This window comes from Pelophylax lessonae, assembly GCF_965119305.1.
Source record: "Pelophylax lessonae genome assembly, chromosome: 4".
NCBI classification, from domain to species: domain Eukaryota; kingdom Metazoa; phylum Chordata; class Amphibia; order Anura; family Ranidae; genus Pelophylax; species Pelophylax lessonae.
In genome coordinates, this window is record NC_138771.1 from 596,156,921 (window position 1) to 596,179,149 (window position 22,229).

At 41.4% G+C, this 22,229-nt stretch overlaps 1 protein-coding gene across 5 annotated transcripts in view; it reads left to right on the forward strand.

Annotated features, from left to right (window-relative positions):
• The window catches only part of PDE4A (phosphodiesterase 4A), a 546,165-nt gene that overhangs the window by 471,601 nt on the left and 52,335 nt on the right, over positions 1 to 22,229 (forward strand). For 4 of the 5 annotated variants that reach the window (XM_082256201.1, XM_082256202.1, XM_082256203.1 and 1 more), the window contains one exon: positions 14,473 to 14,566. In XM_082256201.1, coding sequence (XP_082112327.1) covers positions 14,473 to 14,566 — 94 coding nt within the window. Of the gene's footprint in view, positions 1 to 10,192; positions 10,287 to 14,472; positions 14,567 to 22,229 lie in introns of those variants that run through there. The other variant, XM_082256205.1, reaches the window with a different exon arrangement.

Genomic DNA, 22,229 nt, shown 5'->3' on the forward strand with positions numbered 1-22,229 from the left:
AACCCCTAACAACCTCTAAAGGAACCCTATGGTCCAATGGAATCCTTGTTGAGAAAGGCTGCTCTAAGTAAACCACATTTCTTATTTTATATAATTCTATATTCACATGTTACAGTTCACATTAATGCCCCATTAACTATAATAAAATATTTAATAGCAGTGGTTCTCAAAGTTTTTTTCCTTCCTTATTAAAAAGTTTGAGAAAGGCAGGTCTGTCCCCTTTATTCAAGTCCAAGCAATGCTGATAAAGGATTGGCAAAATCTTAAGAAAATCTGTGATTTGTCTTTGCATTTTCCAAAGATGCTAACATTTTGATAAGTTACTCTTTTGCATAGAAGGGAAGTATTGTGTACAGTTCTAAACTGTGTTGCTGCAAGTGCACTGTGATCAGGGCCCATTACCAAAAAGCTGGACCATCACACTATGGAATACAGCTTTCTGTCCAAAATGCTCATCATCGACCTCTAGAGGAGCTATACAAGGCCTGATCTATCAATGGTCATCAAAGTTTTCACCCTAGGATAGAAATTCTGTTACTGGCAAAATCACCGGGTGCAAATAAAGGGGGAAAAAAAGCCTTTAAATTTTAAAATATTGCTGCCACCACATTTAAAAACCAGTTAACTGCGATACTATACATATTTGGTTTTGCGTTTAGAAATGATTTAATGCATGAATGATTTCCTTTAATTCCCTCAAAGGCATCACAGGCCAACACTTTGGGACCATGCAGGATCCCTTTGCTTGATAAACTCAGTGGTGGGTGATTGATTGTAAGGAAGCAAGTATTGCATTAGGCTTCATGTACACTAGCAGCTCCTAAATTTGAGTTGAGGAGCTTTTGGTGTTTTTTTTTTTTTTTTCCAAAGCTCCTAAATTAAACTCCATAGAAGCTTGTGTCCATTTACACATAGGCTTTTAGCAGAGTTTAGAAGCTGCTGCGGTTAGGGGTGGTTCAACCTCCCTTTCCTAAACGCGGAAGAATCGCATTCAGGATAGCAATGTTTTGACTGCCAGGTAAACGCAAACTGCTGCAGTAAAAGTAGGCAGGGTGTACATGAAGCCTTGAAGTACAGCTTAAAGTGGTTTTAAAAGTTTGGCTTTAAGGCTGCATTCACACTTGAGCGTAGCGTTTTTTACCGTGATTTTTACTGCGATTTTTACCGCGATATTCAGGCGTTTTTTTCAGGCGTTTTTGGAGGCAGGCATTGACATCTATCAAAAACGCTGGTAATCAGCCCAAAAAGAAGCTCATGTACTTTTTTCAGCTACAGGCGTTTTGCAAAACGCTCAGATGTGAACAGGGGCCATTTAAATGAATGGGGTTTTACTTGTTGGGCATTTTTGGAATGTTTTTTTGAGCGTTTTTGGAGCTGAAAAACACTCAAAAACGCCCAGGTGTGAATGGAGCCTAAATAAATAAAACCTAGCATACTTAACTGCTTTGTGCAGTGATTTTGCACAGAGCAGCCCCGATCCTCCTCTTCTCTGGTCCCCCATCAGGGCTCCTCCCCCTTGATCAGTTCACCCAATAGCAAGCCGCTTGGTATAGGGCCACTCCCGAGCCCTACCCTATTCATCCATAAGACACGTAGAGATTATGTGACGCACATGCCTCTTATGGCGCTTTTCCACTGCATGGAACCGAACGGTTCGGCTCGCTTTTGTACTTTTCCACTGCTGGTACCGCATGGTACGGTGTAGGAACGGTGCGGTACAGTACGGCAGTGCTTTTCCACTGCATGGAACCGAACAGTACGGCTCTCAAAAACAGTACCTACTCGATTGTGGTTCCAACAGGTACCATACCCGGTACCATATCCCACAATCCTTTGCATGCAGTCACTACTAGCCACTGATTGGTCAGAGAATCCCACCCACCCCGTTGTTATCCCACCCACTTAACTTTAGTACTACTTTAGTGGAAAAGCAATGGAAAAGCAAACCATACCGTACCGAACCGTTCCAACACCGTACCATGCGGTACCAGCAGTGGAAAAGCAAACTGGGCCAAGCAGGGCCGAGTAGAGCCGAGCCGGTACTTGCAGTGGAAAAGTGCCATTAGTGAGGTGACTGAGCCAAATCCTCCTTCTTTGTGTGTCTCACGCTTCCCCTTCCAGACACTGCAGGTCACAGCAGAAGGGTTCCAGAAACAGAGGCAGTGCTGTTAATCTAGAAAGCATTGGGTGGGACTGTGTGTGGCCAAGAACTGTGCTCCCTCCATCCCATATAAAACACCTCTTATGGACCTCCGTGTATTTTTCACTTTTTTTTTCTTCTTCTAAATACTTTTTCAGATGTCTTCATGCTGGTCAATCGTCTCGTGGTCCTTAATGCATCGGCACTGTTGTGAGGATTTTAGCATTGTTCTCTGCTTAAATAAACTCTGAATTCAGGGCACCATGGTGATGCCCCCTCAAGGTGGCAGGTCTCAAGTTGGCCATAAACAAAGCAAATTTTGTCCCTGACTGAACTAGAAATAATTTGCTCAGTGGGTGGATCTCCTGGCCACCTCTCATCTGACATCCCTTGTTGAAAAATTTAAAGGACGGGGTAAGCAATTGTTGGTCAATGAAATACCCCCATTTTTCAGGTAATTTGACACCCACCTGTCAAAATACAATAGCTGCAGCAGGTGATAAGTCTGCGTTGTGTAGCACTGTCATCGAACCCAATCACAGGACATGCTCTCACGAAGAAGATCTAATTCAGGGATAGCTCTTGAAGGTAAGTATTGCAGCTTTTAGGACTGTCTGGGGATATTTTTTAATGAAGCAAAAAAATTAGCCCAGAATGGCATAAGCTAGCTAGTAAAGAATAACTCTTAAACTCCAAACTTTATATATTTCCTGATGTCCTATTACATGGCATGTAGAGAGTACATAGAAACATTCACATTAGTAGACTGTGGCTAAGTTCAAACAATGAGCTGATGTCTATGAGGCCCCTGCAGGCTCCTCCAACCTAGGCTTTACTGGATGAATAGTTCTTCCAGAGGTCAGAACACCCTGTCCGATCACTATTGTTTTCTCCTGAATAAGCCGTGGTAGATGTTTGTATTGTCTGCCCATCCCCTTCTGTATGGGCCAAACAGCAATGGTTAACTGATTCAACTGTTGGTACTTGGGGACCCGGCATCCAGCAATGTTTCCCAAGGGTGGATTTTAAATTATGATATTGTAAATTCTAATGAGATACTGTATATGTGTGTGTGTGTGTGTGTGTGTATATGTGTATATATATATATATATATATATATATATATATATATATATATATATATATATATATATGTATGTATATATATATGTGTGTGTGTGTGTGTGTGTGTGTGTGTATATATGTATATATATATATATATATATATATATATATATATATATATATATATATATATATACACACACACGTGCATTCCATAAAATTAGAATATCATCAAAAAGGTAATTTATTTCTGTAATTCAATTTAAAAAGTGAAACTCTTTGTTTTATATAGATGTGTCGCACACAGAGTGATATATTTCAAGCATTTCTTTCTTTTATTTTAATGATTATGGCTTACAGCTTGTGAAAACCCAAAACTCTGTATCTCAGAAAATTAGAATATTACATAATAAGACCAATGAAAAAAAAAAAAAAGGATTTTTTAGTACAGGAATGTTGGCTTACTGAAAAGTATGTCCATTTACAGTATAGTATGCACTCAATAACGCAGTACTGTATCGCAAAAAATGGCCTGGTCAGGAAGGAGGATAAACATTCCGGAGGTCAAGTGGTTAAGGGATAAAAGCTGTCCAAACCTACCTAGCACTATATGAAAAAGTAATTGCCCCCTAAACCTCATAACAGGTTGAGACACCCTTGGTGGCAACAACTGCAATCAAGCATTTGCCATAACTGGCTAGGAGCCTTTCACATCAGTGTGGATGACTTCTGGCCCACTATTCTTTGCAGAATTGATTTCTTTCAGCAACATTGAAGGGTTTTCCAGCAGGAACGACCTGTTTAAGATTATGCCACAGCATCTCAATTGGACTTAAGTCTGGACTTTGACTTGACAACTCCACTACCTTTATTTTGTTGGGGGTTTTTTTTTTCTTTTGAGCCATTTAGAGGTAGACTTGCTGGTGTGTTTTGGATCATTGTCCTGCTGCATTACCCAAGTGCGATTGAGCTTGGTCAGGAACTCATGGCCGGACATTGTCCTTCAAGATTTTAGAGTAGAGCGCAAATCAGCCCCAGACCCTAACACTACCACCACCATGTTCGACTGTTGGTATAATCTTTTTATGAAATGTTGTGTTAGTTTTATGCCAGATGTAACAGGACCCACACCTTCCAAGAAGTTCAACTTCTGTCTCATCGGTCCACAGAATATTTTCCCAAAAGTCTTGGGGATAATCTTTTGATGTTTTTAGTCCTTTTATGACCACCTGGATGAGTCTTTGTCATACTCTTGGAGTATTTTGGTAGGCCGGCCACTCCTAAGAAGGTTCACCACTGTGCCAAGTTTTCTCAATTTGTGGTTAATGGCTCTCACTGTTGTTTGCTGGAGTCCCATAGCCTTAGAAATGGCTTTGTAAGCCTTTCCAGACTGATAAATGTCAATTACTTGGTTTCCCATCTGTTCTTTAATTCCTTTTAGATTAGTGATCCACCGATATCGGTTTTTCGTTGCCGATACCGATATCTTGGTCAATGCATATCGGTATCGGCTGATATTTTCGTACATTTAGACCCCGTTCACACTGGGGCGACGCTACTTGCCGGGGCGACCTCACAGGTCGTGGTGCGCAGCTCGCACCGCGACCTCGGAGCAGCCAGCACGGACTTCATAACATCAAGTCAATGCAGGTATCTCCGGGTCGCCCCAAAGAAGCTCCGGACCCTTTTTCTAAGTCGGAGCGACTTGTGTCGCTCCTATTAGAACGGGTCCACAGCTTCTCTATGGCAGGCGACCTACCGCGACCTGTTAGGCGACCAGGTCGCCTGACAGGTCGCCCCAGTGTGAACGGGGTCTTAAAGAACATTTTTTTTTTTCTTTGACAGGTACTCTTGTGGAGGGATCTGGGGGACCAAACCCCTCCTCTGCGCTTAAAAGCATTCAAAACGCCAAGTTTGGCTGTTTTGAATGCTGTCATTTGAATTTAGCGCCAGTACCTGGAAGTGATGTCATGACATCACTTTCGGATTTTTGCATGGAGACCCGATGAGAGCCAAATGCGGCTTTGATCGGGTCTTCAGCGGCCATGCAGGCTGTTTGCAGAGGGCGGTGGGAGGGGGGGGGGCGTCCCCTCCCGATCCTTGTTATGACAGCCTAGCAGCTTCTCAGCCGCATCGGTTGTCATTACAAGACAGCTGACTGTCAGCTATGGACGCCGGTACCGGGGTGATGCCTCTAGCTGCAGGCATCACTCCGGTACAAGCACTTTACCAAAATATCGGCAATATTGGTCACCTTGGTGGCCGATTCCAATATATCGGGGAAAGTGCAGATCGGCCCTCGATATATATCGGCTTTGCCGATAATTCGTTGATCCCTACTTTAGATTGCGGCATGATGTGTTGCTTTTTGAGATCTTTTAGCTTGCTTCATATTGTCAGACGCTTCTATTTAGGTGATTTCTTGATTCAACAGGTCTGTATTCAAGCTTGGGTGTGGCAAGTGAAATTTAACTCCGCTGCGTTTTCCCACAAAAATGTTCATTTATGATTTAGCAAGGGGGGCCAGGCAGCTTTGGACTTCTTTTTTCCCTTAAGTGAATCATTCAAAAACTGCATTTTGTATTTACTTGGGTTATCTTTGTGTAATATTATAATTTTTTTGTTCGGAATCATTTAGGTGTGACAAATATGCAAAAAAAAAAAAAAAACAATCAGGAGGGCGGAACACACTGTATGCTTTTAAGTAGTCTCGATTTTTCTAGTCCTGCATTCTGTTCTACAAATGTAATTTTTCGACTGTTTGGTGTCCCCAATTAATGTCACTTCTAATCAAAGTTATATTTGGTGCCCAAACCTAAAGACTGCATATTGTAAAGCTACTCCATGTTATAATAAGTATGACTATTATTAATTCTATACACAGTGCAGTGTAATCATTATTGGTGTGTATGAATACTCAGTATCATTATACGGTGTGATCATTATCGGTGTATATATACTCGGTATCCCTATATGGTGCGGTGAGATCATTATCAGTGTATATATACTCGCTATTATTATACGATGCGGTGTGATCATTTTCGGTGTATATAATCTCGGTATCATCATACGGTGCAGTGTGTCCATTATTGGTGTATATATACTCGGTATCATTATTGGTGTATATATACTCGGTATCATTATATGGCGTGATCATTACTGGTGTATATATACTCGGTATCATTATACGGTGCGGTGTGAACGTTATTGGTGTATATATACTTCGGATCATTATACAGTGCGGTGTGATCGTTATCGGTATATATACTCTGTATCATTATATGGTGTGGTGTGATCATTATAGGTGTATATATACTCTGTATCATTATACGGTGCGGTGTGACCATTATTGGTGTATATATACTCGGTATCATTATACAGTGAGCTGTGATCATTATCGGGGTATGTATACTCAGTATCATTATATGGTGTGATCATTATCGGTGTATATACTCGGTATCATTATACGGTGGGGTGTGATCATTATCGTTGTATATATACTCGGTATCTTTATACAGAGCGGTGTGATGATTATCGGTGTGTATATATACTCTGTATCATTATATGGTGTGATCATTATCGTTGTATATGTACTCGGTATCATTATACAGAGCGGTGTGATGATTATCGGTGTATATATACTCAGTATCATTATACGGTGCGGTGTGATCATTATTGGTGGATATAGATATCCTCGATTCAGAGAGACGTTCTCTGCTCACTCGCAGCTGTAAAAAAAAAAAAAAAGAGCCCGGAAAATGTTTATCAACATTGTTAAGGCTGCTAAGATAACTATAAACAATACTTTAGAGCCCATTCACACTAGGGCGAGTTATGAGGCGACTTGTGTCGCCCCAGGTCGCTTGACATAACAAAAGCCATGTTAATCAGTGCCGTCTTAATTGGCACTACTGAAGTCGCTCCAACTTCAGAAAAAGGTCCTGTACTACTTTGAGGCGACCTGTGATCCGACTTGTCCCATATACTTCAATGGGAGTCGCCTCCTTATCTTAATTGAAGCGACTTGTGATCCAACTTGTGATCCGACTTTCCATAAAAATGGTATTGAACAAGAAAAAAAGAGCATTTTTCTTATAATTTTTATTAGAACATTAATACGGGTCTAAAAAGTGTACCTGTGAAGTTTCAGCTCTGTAGCATGTCCAGAACCCCCAAAAAATTTGCATTTTTCTTATAATTTTTATTAGAACATTAATACAGCTTCTCTCCACCTGGCTTTTTTTCTTGCAGGCATTTATCGGGCATTTTTTGAGGCAGGCATGAATTTTTTTGGATTTAGTGTCTGGGGGGTCCAAAAAGTGTACTTGTGAAGTTTCAGCTCTGTAGCATGTCCAGAAACCAGAAAAAAAGCATTTTTCTTATAATTATCGTATCATTATACAGTGTGATCATTATCGGTGTGTATATATACTCGGTATTATTATACGGTGTGATCATTATCGGTGTATATATACTCGGTATCATCATACGGTGTGATCATTATCGGTGTATATATACTCAGTATCATTATACGGTGTAATCATTATCGGTGTATATATACTCGGTATCATTATATAGTGCGGTGTGATCATTATCGGTGTGTATATATACTCGGTATCATTATACGGTTTGATGATTTTCTGTGTATATATACTCGGTATCATTATATGGTGTGATCATTATCGGTGTATATATACTCGGTATCATTATATAGTGCGGTGTGATCATTATCGGTGTGTATATATACTCGGTATCATTATACGGTGTGATCATTATCGGTGTATATATACTCAGTATCATTATACGGTGTAATCATTATCGGTGTATATATACTCGGTATCATTATACGGTGTGATCATTATCGGTGTATATATACTCAGTATCATTATACGGTGTAATCATTATCGGTGTATATATACTCGGTATCATTATACGGTGTGATGATTTTCTGTGTATATATATACTCGGTATCATTATACAGTGTGATCATTATCGGTGTATATATACTCGGTGTCATTATTTGTTTTTGTTTTTTTTTTATATTTTGCATGCGATTTGGGTATTACTTATAAAATTAAGCTTTACAAAATTGATTACGCTCTGGTGCAACTGCACTTGCAAAATTTTCAGTTTGTTTGCCTTTAGTAAATCAATACCAATATACAGTGCGATCTTTAGTGTAATATCAGAAGTTGATGTTCTGGGTAATGACGTCTGCTGCTCGGCTGGTAATGTGACCCGTGTGGACTCTGCTGCCACCTGCTGTACATGGTATAGACAGAGCAGATGACAGGATGAGTTGAGGAGGGGACAGGGGAGGGAGGTGAATGGAAAGCAGTGACAGTTGTGTAGGGTGGTCAGAGGGCAGATGTGGAAGAGGAGGGTAGATCCTGTGAAAGAATACAAAACTGAGGAGGGGGGTTGTCTGTACCCAACACACAGGGGTCTCAGAGAGGGATGATTTTAGAAGAGAGAGGAAAAAGAGTCGGAGAAGAATACGGAAATAGAGAGGGGGGTCTGAGCCACAAGATTGCAGGCATCTGGGACAGCACAGCTAGATCTAGCTTAGACTGCAATGTAAAGAGCTCTGGGACACCACTTGCGTAAACCTGAAAGATATCCCATACAGATTTCTGAGACAACACACAAACGGCACTGACAGCATCGAAGGAGAGAGATATTTGATACAGCATAGAGGAAGAAGGGACTGAGACAACACAGAAACCGGTTTGGAAACTGGGAAAACACAGGTAGAGGGACTGAGACAGCACATATAAAGGTACTAGGAATTGAAACTGCAATAATCGAGGGACTAGGAACTGAGACACCACGGACAGATGGACTGAGAATTCCGACAGCACAGATAGAGGGACTGGGGGGCTAAGACAGCAGAGACTGAGGGGCTGAGACAGCAGAGAATAGGGGGACTGGGGGCAGATACAGTACATTTATTATTATTATTATTATTATTAATAATAATAATAATAATAATAATAATAATAATAATAATATTATTATAATATTTTATTGTATAGGATTTATATAGCGCCGACGGTTTACACAGTGCTTTACAACTTGAGGGTAGACAGTACAAATATAATACACTTTAATACAGTAGGAATCAGAGGTCACTGCTCGTTAGAGCTTACAATCTAAGAGGGATGGTCAAGTGATACAAGAGGTGATAACTGTGGGGGATTGGACGTGATAAAGCAAGAAAAAAGGGGTTGAAACAAAATAGAAAAAGGGACAGGAACTGAAAGAACAGAGATGGGGGGACTGAGACAACACAGATAGGGGGACTAAGAACTGAGAGAGCAAAAATAGAGGGTGTAGGAACTAAGACAGCACAGAGAGATGGACTAAAAATTCAGAGCGCACACATAGAGGGACCGGTGCTGAGACAGCAGGGACCCGGGGGGCTGAGACAGCAGGGACCCGGGGGGCTGAGACAGCAGGGACCCGGGGGGCTGAGACAGCAGGGACCCGGGGGGCTGAGAGAGCAGGGACCGGGGGACTAAGGGACTGATACAGTACAATTATAAAGGAGAGACATTGGAGCGGTGGGAACTTTGTCTGCATGGCCAGTAGTAAGTGGTTGGATGAGTAGTAGCTCCGATTAGAAGACACAGTTTGAAGAGAGACCACAAACAAGCAGGAAGAAGGAGAGAGCAGCTGTATAGCAGACAGAGACAGAAGAATCCTTATGGATTTGTGAGAGAAGTGACGGGAGGAGTGAGACATGAGAACTGCAGGGCTCTGACGAAGATTGTGGTGAGGCTGGGAACAGATTTAGAGGTCAGGAGCAGATGGGAGGTGACACATGATGGAGAGAATTTGGGGAGAGGACTCCTACATGAATGGGACCCTTTAACATGTAGCCAGACTTTGAAATTACTTTACGGCAGGGAAACAAAATCGATGGAGAAGACTGATTTACTGGTATGAACTTGCAGTGAGAAGATTTTACTGCTTTAAAGTAACACAGAAGATAAAATCAGAGCTCCAGCCTTGTCTTCTGCACGCAATCACCATGCCTGACATCAACTATCTGAGTTCTGTGTCCTGGGGATACATCAAGGTATGTCCTGCTCTGTATAGCAGTGCTGATGGTGGGACCTTTACCTCCTCTGCAGCTGCACTGTATCTATTCTCCTTTCTACTCGCCATATGTGGACCCTTTCCTGTAGTAACAACCTATGGTTAAAGTAAAAGTTTAGCTTATCTTTCAATCTGTCACCACTAGAAAACTTCAGAATGTGAGCAGTAGAAATGAGGCGTTCATGTAGTCTCCTTATGTGCGATTCTCTCACATTGTTCTGTCTCTGAAATCTTGCAACATATCCATGTGACGGAATTTTCATAAATTCATTATCTTGCAGAGGGTTCTGCTACTGGCAGTCCTAGGAAGCACATACCATGTGTCATGTTGTCTTGAAACCCACAGGATGACTCTCCATCTAAAAAAGTTTCTAAGTCGCTGTCCCAGAACATGTTTTGAGATAAGGTATTCTGACTTTAATCATCTAAGAGCTTGCTCAAGTTCTGTGACTTAGACGTTTAAAATCTAGTGATAGACACACAACCGGCGTCCTCAGAAGAAGGTCATTGCTGGCAGCTTCTGCTTTTAATCTTGTGACAAGCGTTCTTCAAAATAATATGAATAATAATTATTTTGTGGAAGTAAGAGAGGAGAGGCTTTGGAGTTCTCTCCCAAAGGTGGGGAATACTAACAGTATGGATAAGTGTGGATTAGATGTCTTTCATATTAGCTGTAATGGCTACAGTTGTGGGGCTCATCGGGTTGATCTAGGGAATTAGGCTGATGTTAAAGGGGGCAAGAAACTTTTGTTTTCCTTTGATTGACGATTTTCAAAACATATTGGGTGTTGTGTAGACCAGAAATGCTCTTGCAGGATCTGGATGTTTGAATATGGTTGCATTAACAGATGCTGGAAGACAATTGTGGACAATGAAGTTCGGTAATGCACCATGTCCATAAAGGCTTCCCTTTATAATTAATTCTGTTCAGGAGCCTCAAGAAGTTTGGTTTCATCCATCAGAAAGTTGTCTCCTGCTCTTGATGAATTGCCAGTGTACACAAACCCCTAGGGTAATATATGTACAACTTAGGGGGACCTTCATCTGTTTTCCAGCACTACTAAGTTTATTGTCATTATTGTTATTTATTTTGTTTGTGAAGTGTAAGAGCCCATTCACACTGCCGCGACTTGCCAGGCGACTTGTCAGCCTGACAAGTCGCGGTTGGTCGCGGTCCATTGAGTAGTACAGGACCCGTTCTAATAGGAGCGACACAGAAAAAGGGTCCTGTACTACTTTGGGGCGACCTCGGAGCGACTTGCATAGACTTCCATTATGTGAAGTCCCTGCAAGTCGCGCCGAAGTCGCAGTGCACGGTACTTCACAGGTCGCCCCCCGAAGTCGTGTCGCCTCAGTGTGAATCGGCTCTTAGCATTTTGAATCAATTTATAGTTGAAGTGATAAACCTTTGGATATTTTCTTTTTTTTAAAGGTATTTTTATTGAACAAACAAAACACAGTACACCAAAAGAAATCCTTTGGATATTTTCAGTAGGAGGCTATCACATTTAAAGAGAGGTGTCACTACCATTTGATATTTGGTTACTAAACTCCTAAAAATTGGACTTTATGAACACCGTGGGTTAGGAGTGTCTAACCTTATGACCTTCCTGGGCCACATTGGAAGAAGAGGAATAATCTTGGGTCCCAAATAAAATACACTAACAAAAGGATAGCCGATGAGCAGAAAAACTTGGGACGATCACAAGTTAAAGATCACTGGTAGTGAAAAGGGGGCAACCTAAAACGAGTGCGATATTTTTAATAAACGAATGCATTAATATTTGGTTGGATAGCTGTAGTAGCAATTCTCAATGAATTCTCAAGGTGCTCATCCGATATTTTGTTTCTAATTTTGCCCTTCATGTGATTCATCCATGAAAATAGTTGCTCACAAATATAGGTGTTCCCGAAAACTGATGACATGAATAAGGTGTGATTTTTAAGATAAAACTTCAAAGTTCAATAAAGAGACCCTGTTAAATTTTCTTCAGCTGCATGTGTTCGCGAAGTGTAGACGCGTTTTTACCAAAAAAAAAAAAAAATCAACATTTTGAAGTAAATTTTCGATTTTGTGTTGGGTCGCAGGTTGGACTGCCTCATGTAAAGAGTTATCACATATGCATTTTTTATCAAACTGTTAAGAAATCATAAAAATGTTAAAGTCGTAAGGTTGAAATGCTATCATGAAGCATAAAAACATTTCAAAATGCCAAAGAAATTATTTTGATCAATCATGAATGTAAATAAAGGTTACATATAATATGCTTCTTTCCAGGTCGGTATTGTCCTTGAGGAGCATCACCAATTATCTTGTATATGATGACATTCAGAGGGATTTTTTCAGCTGGTAGATGTTTAAAATAAATAGACGTTTAAAAGTATGTGTTTGGAAGATCAAACTCTGCTTCTTCTGGACAGTTTGAGAACAATGCATAAATGTGCTAACCCTTGACCTAAGGTGCCCAGACAGTCCCATTTTGATGAGTTTAGCAACCAGAAATAAATATTTAAAGCTGCAATCCAGACAAGCTATTAAATAAATGCATTATAATTTTCATGAACTCTATTATGCATCAAAAGATTTGTAATTCTGTACTGCCAGTTGGTGATCCAGACACCCCAAACAAAAAGCTTAATGACCACAATTTTCGCAATACAGCTTGGCAACTGATCTGCCCCCCGGCCTACTGATGAGGTCATTATTCTGCTGCTCCTTAAGTAAGAACTCCTTAACTAAGACTTTGCACGTCCTGCATTTTTTAATTTTTTTTATTTCAAGAAAACATAACCGATATACTACAAAGGCCTAAGAAGTGGCATAACAGCCTTCTCACAGCAAGAAATACAAAAGGTGTATAACAAGAGGTGTCATTATAGAGCATAAAAATTAAAATGTTCCTAGTTATCAAAAGAAGGAACATCGTGTAGACGTAAGATACCCAAGATATATCGACATCTCAGAATATAGAGCAGTGATGGCAAACCTTGGCACCCCAGATGTTTTGGAACTACATTTCCCATGATGCTCATGCACTCTGCAGTGTAGGTAAGCATCATGGGAAATGTAGTTCCAAAACATCTGGGGTGCCAAGGTTCGCCATCACTGATATAGAGTATTGAAAATATTTGCAGGAATGGAAGCGTGGAAGAGCATATCCTACTAGGACAAAAAGGTAGAAAAAAAAACAAAATCGATATAACCCATACTGCAACCTGTAAGAACACTTTCCAATAGAGTTCCTAGATGGGGGGGTACCTAAGCATCTGCTCTTGATGTAGTAGGGGGATCAAGGGGCTGACCAGTGTCCGATATCTTAAGTTTACCCAATCAATGTGTTGGTTAGGTCGGCTTTGCAAGTACCAGTCGGTATATTGAAATGGCTTGATGAGAAAGGTGAGTTCCGCCATTGAAAAGAAATACTCCATTAATTGTCACCACTGGGAAAAAACTGCAGGTAGTTTTGTAGTGCTGAACAATTTTGCCCAATTTTTCCAAACAAAACAGGGACTGTAAATGCTTTTTCACAGCTGAAATACGTGACAGTGAGGAGCTGGATCCACGCTCTAAGAATTACTCTGCATGCCTCTGATAAGATGAGCCCACTGGGGCAATTCTAAGCTAGTTGTACTTGTACCTCTGGGCAGAGGAGTCCTCATAGCCAAAGAAAAACGCCAACAAGTTTTTGGGGGAACAGATAGAAGTGACTCTAGTAATAAGTCAGAACTTGATCCCAAAGGGAAAGACATGTCTATAATCAATTAAATAAAGAGGAACAGGAGAGACCGTCCTGCATTTTCTTGTACTTGGAATGTATTTGGCAGATTTAAACATGAAAAAAATTAAAGAAATGTAAAATATGGGTTATAAATAACAGTATTGCAAGCTAATATAAAGGAGGCATCTCATTGTATATTTGGTATTTCCAGTGCCAGAAATTTCCAAGGTCAAACCATCTTTACTTATGAGAATTTCTCTCCTGTTTGTTGTTTTTGTTATCAAACGACAAAAGATAGCGACTGTTACGGTAAATGAATAGAAAATAAAAGTGCCAAACTTTCTCAAAGGGCCACTGTGGTGGACATATCTGTGGTTACATACCTTTGTATTTGACAGTTCCAAGGTAAAAGACTGACTTTCTTTTGATGGTCTCTGTCTCCCACAGTTCAAGAGGATGTTGAACCGTGAGCTAACACACTTGTCTGAGATGAGCCGTTCCGGGAACCAGGTCTCAGAATATATTTCCAGCACTTTTCTCGGTGAGTCACACTCTGCATTAAAGAATAACTCCAGACATACAGTTTCATTGCAGTTTTTGTTTAAGGGATTTGTTATTCTTTTCAGCCAGTCCTTTGAATGAGACCAGAATGGTAATACCACTATTTTGCTTTACAACTTACTTGCTGGTTCTTGTCCTATCATCGGACAGTGAGCTCGGTACAGGTGAGGCAGGAAGATGAAAACATAGGAGGGGGGGTCACCTATCTTTGGCAGGGATGTGTAAATTACAGGACTGGCTGAACAGAATTACAACCACAGGTTAAACATTTTACAAGTTTGTTACTATCTAGCTTCAATACCAGTCTATAAAGATTATTATCGTGGTTTGTATTTTCAGTAAATTATCATTTTGAGTTACTGTTATAAATTTTGTTATGGTTTTACTTGAATGCTGTGGTCTATGATCATATACAGTGAGTTCTCCTGTTACGGCTTCTTCAACTTACATTGCAGTCAGCATACTTGTTGGGCAACTGAATTAAAAAATTATTGTTCAATCTTTTACAGAGAATATGGTTTCCAATAAAAGTTTTGACAACATTCTATCCAAAGACTTTTTCTGAAACACACTGTCAAAAAGTTTATGAACACCTGACTATTACACCTACCTACATGGCCAAAAGTACATGGACACTCCTCCAATTTATTACGTTTGGGTGTTTCAAGTGAAGGGTAGTGTTGGAAATGTATAGGCAACTGTGTACTTCCAACCATGTCCGAACAATTTTGGGGAAGGATCCTATGGTTCCAGAAAGACTGTGCCCCATGCACACCAACCCAGCTCTGTAAAGACATGGTTTGGAGGGGAGAAACTCAAGTGGCCTAAGAAGAGCCCTGATCTCATCCCCACTGAACCGTCCATTTTCTGTTAGTCATTTTATTGGATTAAAAGAGGATAACAGCAAGCAGACCTGTGCTGGGGCTAAGAGATCTGATCAAGATAAAGGGTGGTACATAGACAAAGCAATAAACTTTTAAGGCCCCTTTCACACTTTCCTTCCGTCGGACGAATTCCGTTTTTCTCAGCGGGGGATCGAGCCGCTGAGCATCCTCGAGCAGGAGGATGATAGCTGTTCTCCGCGCTGTGTGCGGAGACACAGCTGTCAGTTCCCCATGCATCTCTATGGGGGAAATCGGATGGGAACGGACCGTTGGTCCATTCTCATCCTATCCGATCCGCTGGACAGATGGAAAATAGGGTTTCCATCCGTCCAGATTTGACGGATCGGATGTCAGCGGACATGTCTCCGCTGACATCCGATCCCCCATAGAGATGCATGGGGGGACCGCTCAGATCCGCCAAAAAAAACGGACAGGCGGATCTGAACGGTCCGCCTGTGTGAAAGGGGCCTTAGGGTCTAATGTAATGCCTTACTTGAGGGCCTTTGTATGGGCCTAAAATCTGGGTCAGCGGACTAGACCACTAATTTGGCCTGTATGTCCTAACAAGAAAAGGCAGAGCGAAAGGGAGTAGGAAGGGGAGGATTTAGAGAACACTGATAAGGATATGTAGGGATATGTCCCTTCTCGAATGTGGGTCTAAGACCCTAATGGGGGTAGGCTATTAATAACTCGGGCTAGAAGAGTTCAGAGATGGAAAAGTGTAAGTAAGCCAAGGTTCAGATATTTTAGGAAAGTTAGGTTGTGAATCGTTAAAAATATTCATAATTTCTCATTAACCAGGATCACATTTATGCAGTCTTTGACTTCACGAAAATGGACTCTGGACTTCTTCCAGGCTTTGTTTGCAGCCAGGAACAAAGAAGTAGCCAAATTCTGCGGGAATGAGAAAAGGCCTGAAATGTATGATGTGGTAGGCCCATCCTTGCATCTTTTGGGACTATTATATGAAACCAAATTTAAAGGAGGCCAAACATTCTGGACCAAAGTGCATTCAGCTTCGAGAAGGACCACTAGATATGTAGTACATCCCAAGATGGCTATACCCTCTGAAGCATCTGTCACTGTATTTTGAAAAAGCATGAGCTACTCCAGCTGGAACTGTTCATTTTCATCCAGACAAGGTGATCACCTGATCACAAGGGGAAGGATTGATAGGACAGGGTTTGATAGCCTTGTTTGATGGCATTTGTTTCCCCTGAGATAAGCTGATGCCAGGAATCTGTGGTTTTACCTTCTTCCTCCCTTATATACAGTATACCCATAAAAATGTATGCTAAATGCATGGACAGTTTGGGAGGCGCCAGCTGGGAGACAATTCTAAGGGCAGTCAGATTGTTCCTGCATATCTAGCTGCTTTTGGGGTAGGAGAATGTAAGACCCAAACTTTTTCTTTTAAAAGCGTTTTTTTTTTAATTGGACCCCAAAGCTTTTAGCCATAATGTGTTCCTATCCACAGCATATTTGTCTCCTGTTGATCACATGCATTACCATCTTCTCTTCTTCCTTCTGGGTTCCGACTCTTTGGCTGCTTGGTAGGTAAGGCCGTGTTGATGTCACCCCCAAGCATGCACATGGGGAGTGACATCATCACAACACGGTGCTGAAAATGTACGATGAGCTGCACATGTATGGAGAAGGGTTTATGGCAGAAGAGACCAAATTAGGGTCTCTTCCGTCATAATAATCCTACCTGTCAGCAAATCCTAACTGTCAAACCTAGACACATTGCAAACTGTTGGTTTAGTTTATTTTACAGACATGACAAATGGAAGGAAAAACTAATTCTCCAAAGCAAGATTAAATCCCCTGTTGACAACCCTAACATTTAGCATTTCCCATTACTTTCTGTACCATGATCAGGGTCACTGAGAGGATGTATCTCAGTCATGGGCTGACGGCAATAAAACTCTTCCACAATTAACCTTCCTCATGGTATTCAAAATTAACTAAAGAACTCTCTGCTTTTACATACACGTTAACAATATATATTGTTTTTCTGTCCTACCCTGCTACAAAGGGGTTGCCCCTTGCCCTCTTGTATTTTCCATTAAATGAAAAATTCATAAGTCAGAGTGAGACCCCACTGTAACGCAAGTGTCATGGCAAGTGGGCAGTCATGGGATAGCCCACAACTTCGACCAAAGGCTGAAATATGGGTTTTGGTGAGACTGACCCTAAATTTAAAGCATCTCCTGGGCCTAGGCATGAGTGCAGAGAGAGAGACCTCTTCCCGGGATGACAGATTGACTGCACGTTGGGAGTTGGACAGAAGGACTTGTGATTCATGTTTCTCACGCACACAGAAAGTTTACAGCTTCAGACGGCAGCCCCATCATGTATTAATAATCCTCTGACGTGGGAATGATGCAGGATGCACTGTGGATTATTTATGTCTGTTATTGTATAAATGTATATTTAGTTTTCCTTTAAAAAGTGCCAGCTGTGGGAAAAGGGGGAGTGGCCTTTAGTTTCCTGTCTGCCGGGTGAGCTGTGACTGGAGACATCTGGTGGATCAAGGCTGCTTCTCCTGGGATATGATGGGGGGGTGTTAGGCTGCCATAGGTTATAGAGCAGAGAGCTATCTTTCCCTGTTTAACACGGAATAACCCTTAAATTAAACTTCAGGTCTCAGTGAACCCCTGCAATTAATTACTATAAAAGATTGAGGAATGTGGCCAGGGTAGTATTTTATACACCACGGATGATTCCATTTGACAACATTATTTTAAAAAATAATGAATTTAACTAAACTATGATAACAATAATATAAATGCAGATAGTGAAAATTGTAGTGTATATCCTATTGGTGGTCAGTAAACAATTGCCCCCTTGCATTTGTGATTAGTGAGATAGATCATTGACTTCTTATAACAGAAGGTATTTATACATCCCCACTTCCAGCAAAACCCAAAAACAGAAAGCTTCCTTCTGTGCTTATGGGTAAGTGGCTTTTTTCCCCCTTTTAGCCTTTAGTGCATCCAGAACCACTGGTATACAGGGCAGATCTAGCCAACATTTTACATAGCCAGCAGGGCTCATGGGCTCTAGGGACCTGTACAAGGCAGGTGGGGCCCTCCAGGACGATGTCACACAAGTTCTGTACACTCTTGCAGCCGTGTGCATAGGTGCTTTCCAGATTGCTAGTTTTACCAACTTTTACAGAGTACAGTACTTTAGAGTGGGTTTTTTTGGTTCTCTTTGTACTGCCTCACCTGTGTGACCTTAATGGTTCCATTGGTGGTTATCCAAATGTTCCCTCATGTTGATCTTCAGTAAGAGAAGGACTGCCTTTCACATTCCACTCTCCGGGAATGGTTTGTGGCAATCAGCCCTCTGTGATCTTGTAGGCCATGCCACAATATTCCCAAACTGCATGATCGGTGGATAGAGTACATATAGAGCTAGGATGAAGTCGGCTGCCACCCATTTCAAAGATGTCTATAAAAGTGAGTCAGGTCAAGCAAAAGCTGACTGTGGAAACATTTCCATTCCTGTCTTACCATGTGTTTTTTTTTTTTTTTTTCAGCACCAACTTGACCAGTAGTAGGGGTATGCCTGTGTTCTCTGTAGGAACGCTGATTCTGCATGCTTGCCTTCTCTGGGCTTGTCCAACCTAGAGTGCGGTGGTAATGCGTGTAATACTGTGCACTTTTGCAATGCACTACAGAGGCAAGGTATATGTGCCTTATTCATACATTCCGAACGCACCTTTGCTACAGTGCTCTGCAGCACACTACAGCACAACCCACACAGGCATGAGTTCCCGTAAAAAAAAAAAAATAAATCTTTGGTGGGACGAAGCATTTAAATTCTGTTTCCAGGTCCTATTGGTGACCTGCAGATTGGATGAGTGTGCACAAGAGCACACTCATTATAAGCAAGGCTTTGGTAAAGCTCAGTGCTCCAACCAGGAAGGAGGGGAGGTCTGCTTCCGTTGGAAGACTGGTATGTGCCTCTGTTAGGACACAAGTGGAATCTACTCAGTAGACAGTACTCCGTGTAGAAAGATTCCGTGTCCATCATGCTGAGAAAGTTGAAGTGGATAATCGAGTCTGGGAGACAGAGAGAGTGGGAGACTGGGAGAGGAGTGGACATCTAGACAATTCCAGGGGACTGAGGGAATCTGTAAGTCTCACAGGAGTGAGAGAGCCCGGGATGTCAAGAGAACCGCTATTGAGAGGTCAGGACTGAGCTGTAACTACAGGCTGAGTGAGCCAGGAAAGCCCAGAGAGCCAGGAAAAGCTGGGTGAGACGGTTTGAGGGACCAGCGTCAAGAGCAGTGCCTCTGCTGAAGAGAGCCAGATGGCTTGGTATTTTTCATTACTTCAAATAAAACCCAAATATTCCCTACTCTACAGTGCCTTGAAAAAGCTTTCATTCCCCCCCCCCCCCCGAAACTTTCCACATTTTGTCATGTTACAACCAAAAACGTTCCAAACAAAATAAGGTGAAAGACACACCTTTCTCCTGCGCTCAGAAGACGAGGCTCCCCGACTGCTCTTCCCACAAAGCTTTGCAAAAGGCGTCTCGGATGGCTATGGTCTTGCTGCCCTAAAGGACTGGGGCCGTCCAACAATACTGCAAACAAAAAACACAAAAAGGGCGCATCGACCTAGCGCATTATCCTCAATAATGGTTTTTATTGTTGTAACCTAAAAAAATGGCTACTCACAAACACAGATGAAATCAATCATATCGGACTCAGAAACTTGAGTGTCCTCTTCCTCAGAGGGCTCTGAGGAAGAGGCGTAGGCCTCGAAACGCGTCAGCCGTCATCCTAATAGGACAATGGACTTTCGTATGGACTACTTTTGACACTCACTTGAGTGAGTAGCCATTTTTTTATGTTACAACAATAAAAACCATTATTGAGGATAATGCGCTAGGTCGATGCGCCCTTTTTGTGTTTTTTGTTTACAACCAAAAAAATAATTGTGTTCAATTGGGTTTTTTGTCATAGACCAACACAAAGTGGCACATAATTGTGAAGTGGAAGGAAAATGATAAATGTTTTTTTTCGAATTTTATTACAAATAAATATCTGAAAAGTGTGGCGTGCATTTGTACTCAGCCCCCCTGAGTCAATACCTTGTAGAACCACCTTTTGCTGCAATTACAGCTGCAAGTCTTTTTGGGTATGTGTCTACCAGCTTTTCACATCTAGAAAGTGAAGTTTTTGCCTACTATCCAATCTGACAGAGCTTGAGCTGTTTTTTGCAAAGTCTTGCCAAAGATTCTCAATGGGATTTAGGTCTGGACTTTGGCTAGGCCATTCTAACACATGAATATGCTTTGATCTTAACCTTTCCATTGTAGCTCTGGCTTGATGTTTAGGGTCGTTTTCTTGAACCTCCGCCCCAGTCTCAAGTCTTTTGCAGACTCTTAACAGGTTTTATTCTTAGATTACCCTGTATTTGGCTCCATCCATTATCCCATCAACTCCGACCAGCTTTCCTATCCCTGCTGAAGAAAAGCATTCCCACAACATAATGCTGCCACCACCATTTTTCACAGTGGGGATTGTGTGTTTACAATGATGTGCATTGTTTTCCGCCACACATAGCGTTTTGCTTTTATACCAAAAAGCTAAATTTTGGTCTCATCTGACCAGAGCACCTTCTTTCACATGTTTTCTGTGTCCCCCACGTGGCTTCTCGCAAACTGTAAACTGGACTTCTTATGGCTTTCTTTCAAAAATGGCTTTCTTCTTGCCACTTTTCATAAATGCCAGATTTGTGGAGTGCACGACTAATAGGTGTCCTGTGGACAGACTCTCGCATCTGAGTTGCTGGTCTCTGCAGCTCCTCCACAGTTACCATGGACCTCTTGGCTGCTTCTCTGATTAATGTTCTCCTTGCCCGGCCTGTCAGTTTAGTTGGATGGCCATGCCTTGGTAGGTTTGCAGTTGTGCCATATGTTTTCCATTTTCAGATGATGGATTAAACCGTGCTCCATGAGATATTCAAAGCTTGGGATTTTTTTTTATAACCTAACCCTGCTTTAAACGTCTCCACAGCTGTATTCCTGACCTGTCCGGTGTGTTCCTTGGCCTTCATGATGCTGTTTGTTCACTAAGGTTCTCTAACAAACCTCTGAAGGCTTCACAAAACAGCTGTATTTATGCTAAGATTAAATTACACACAGGTGACTCTATTTACTAATTAGGTGACTTCTGAATGCAAATGGTTCCACTAGATTTTAGTTAGGGGTATCAGAGTAAAGGGGGCTCAATAGAAATGCACACTATGCTTTTCAGATTTTTTTCCTTCCACTTCACAATTCTGTGCCACTTTGTGTTGGTCTATCATATAAAATCCCAATAAAATACATTTACGTTTTTGGTTGTAACGTGACAAAATGTGGAAAATTTCAAGGAGTGTGAATACTTTTTCAAGGCACTGTACATCAGTTAAATACTGATATATATTGCATTTGCTCCAATAATTAAAAAATGATTATTTATGTGCCAAAATTAAAGTCACTCATTAGTACTCCTAACCGTGCTATTTTATATAGTTCAAAATAATGTTCATAATAAAGGGAATAAATCCTCCTCCTGTGACCATGTGATTCTTGTCCAATTAACACTACTGTGTGCTCCGTCACTTTTCACACCATCCTCTTACCTTAGGGTATTGACCTATGATCTGTATAGGTCACTATGTGCCTTGCCTTTTAATGGGGCTTTTACCATCTCCATGTTGCAGCAGATGTTTCAACAACTCTCCTTATTCCTCC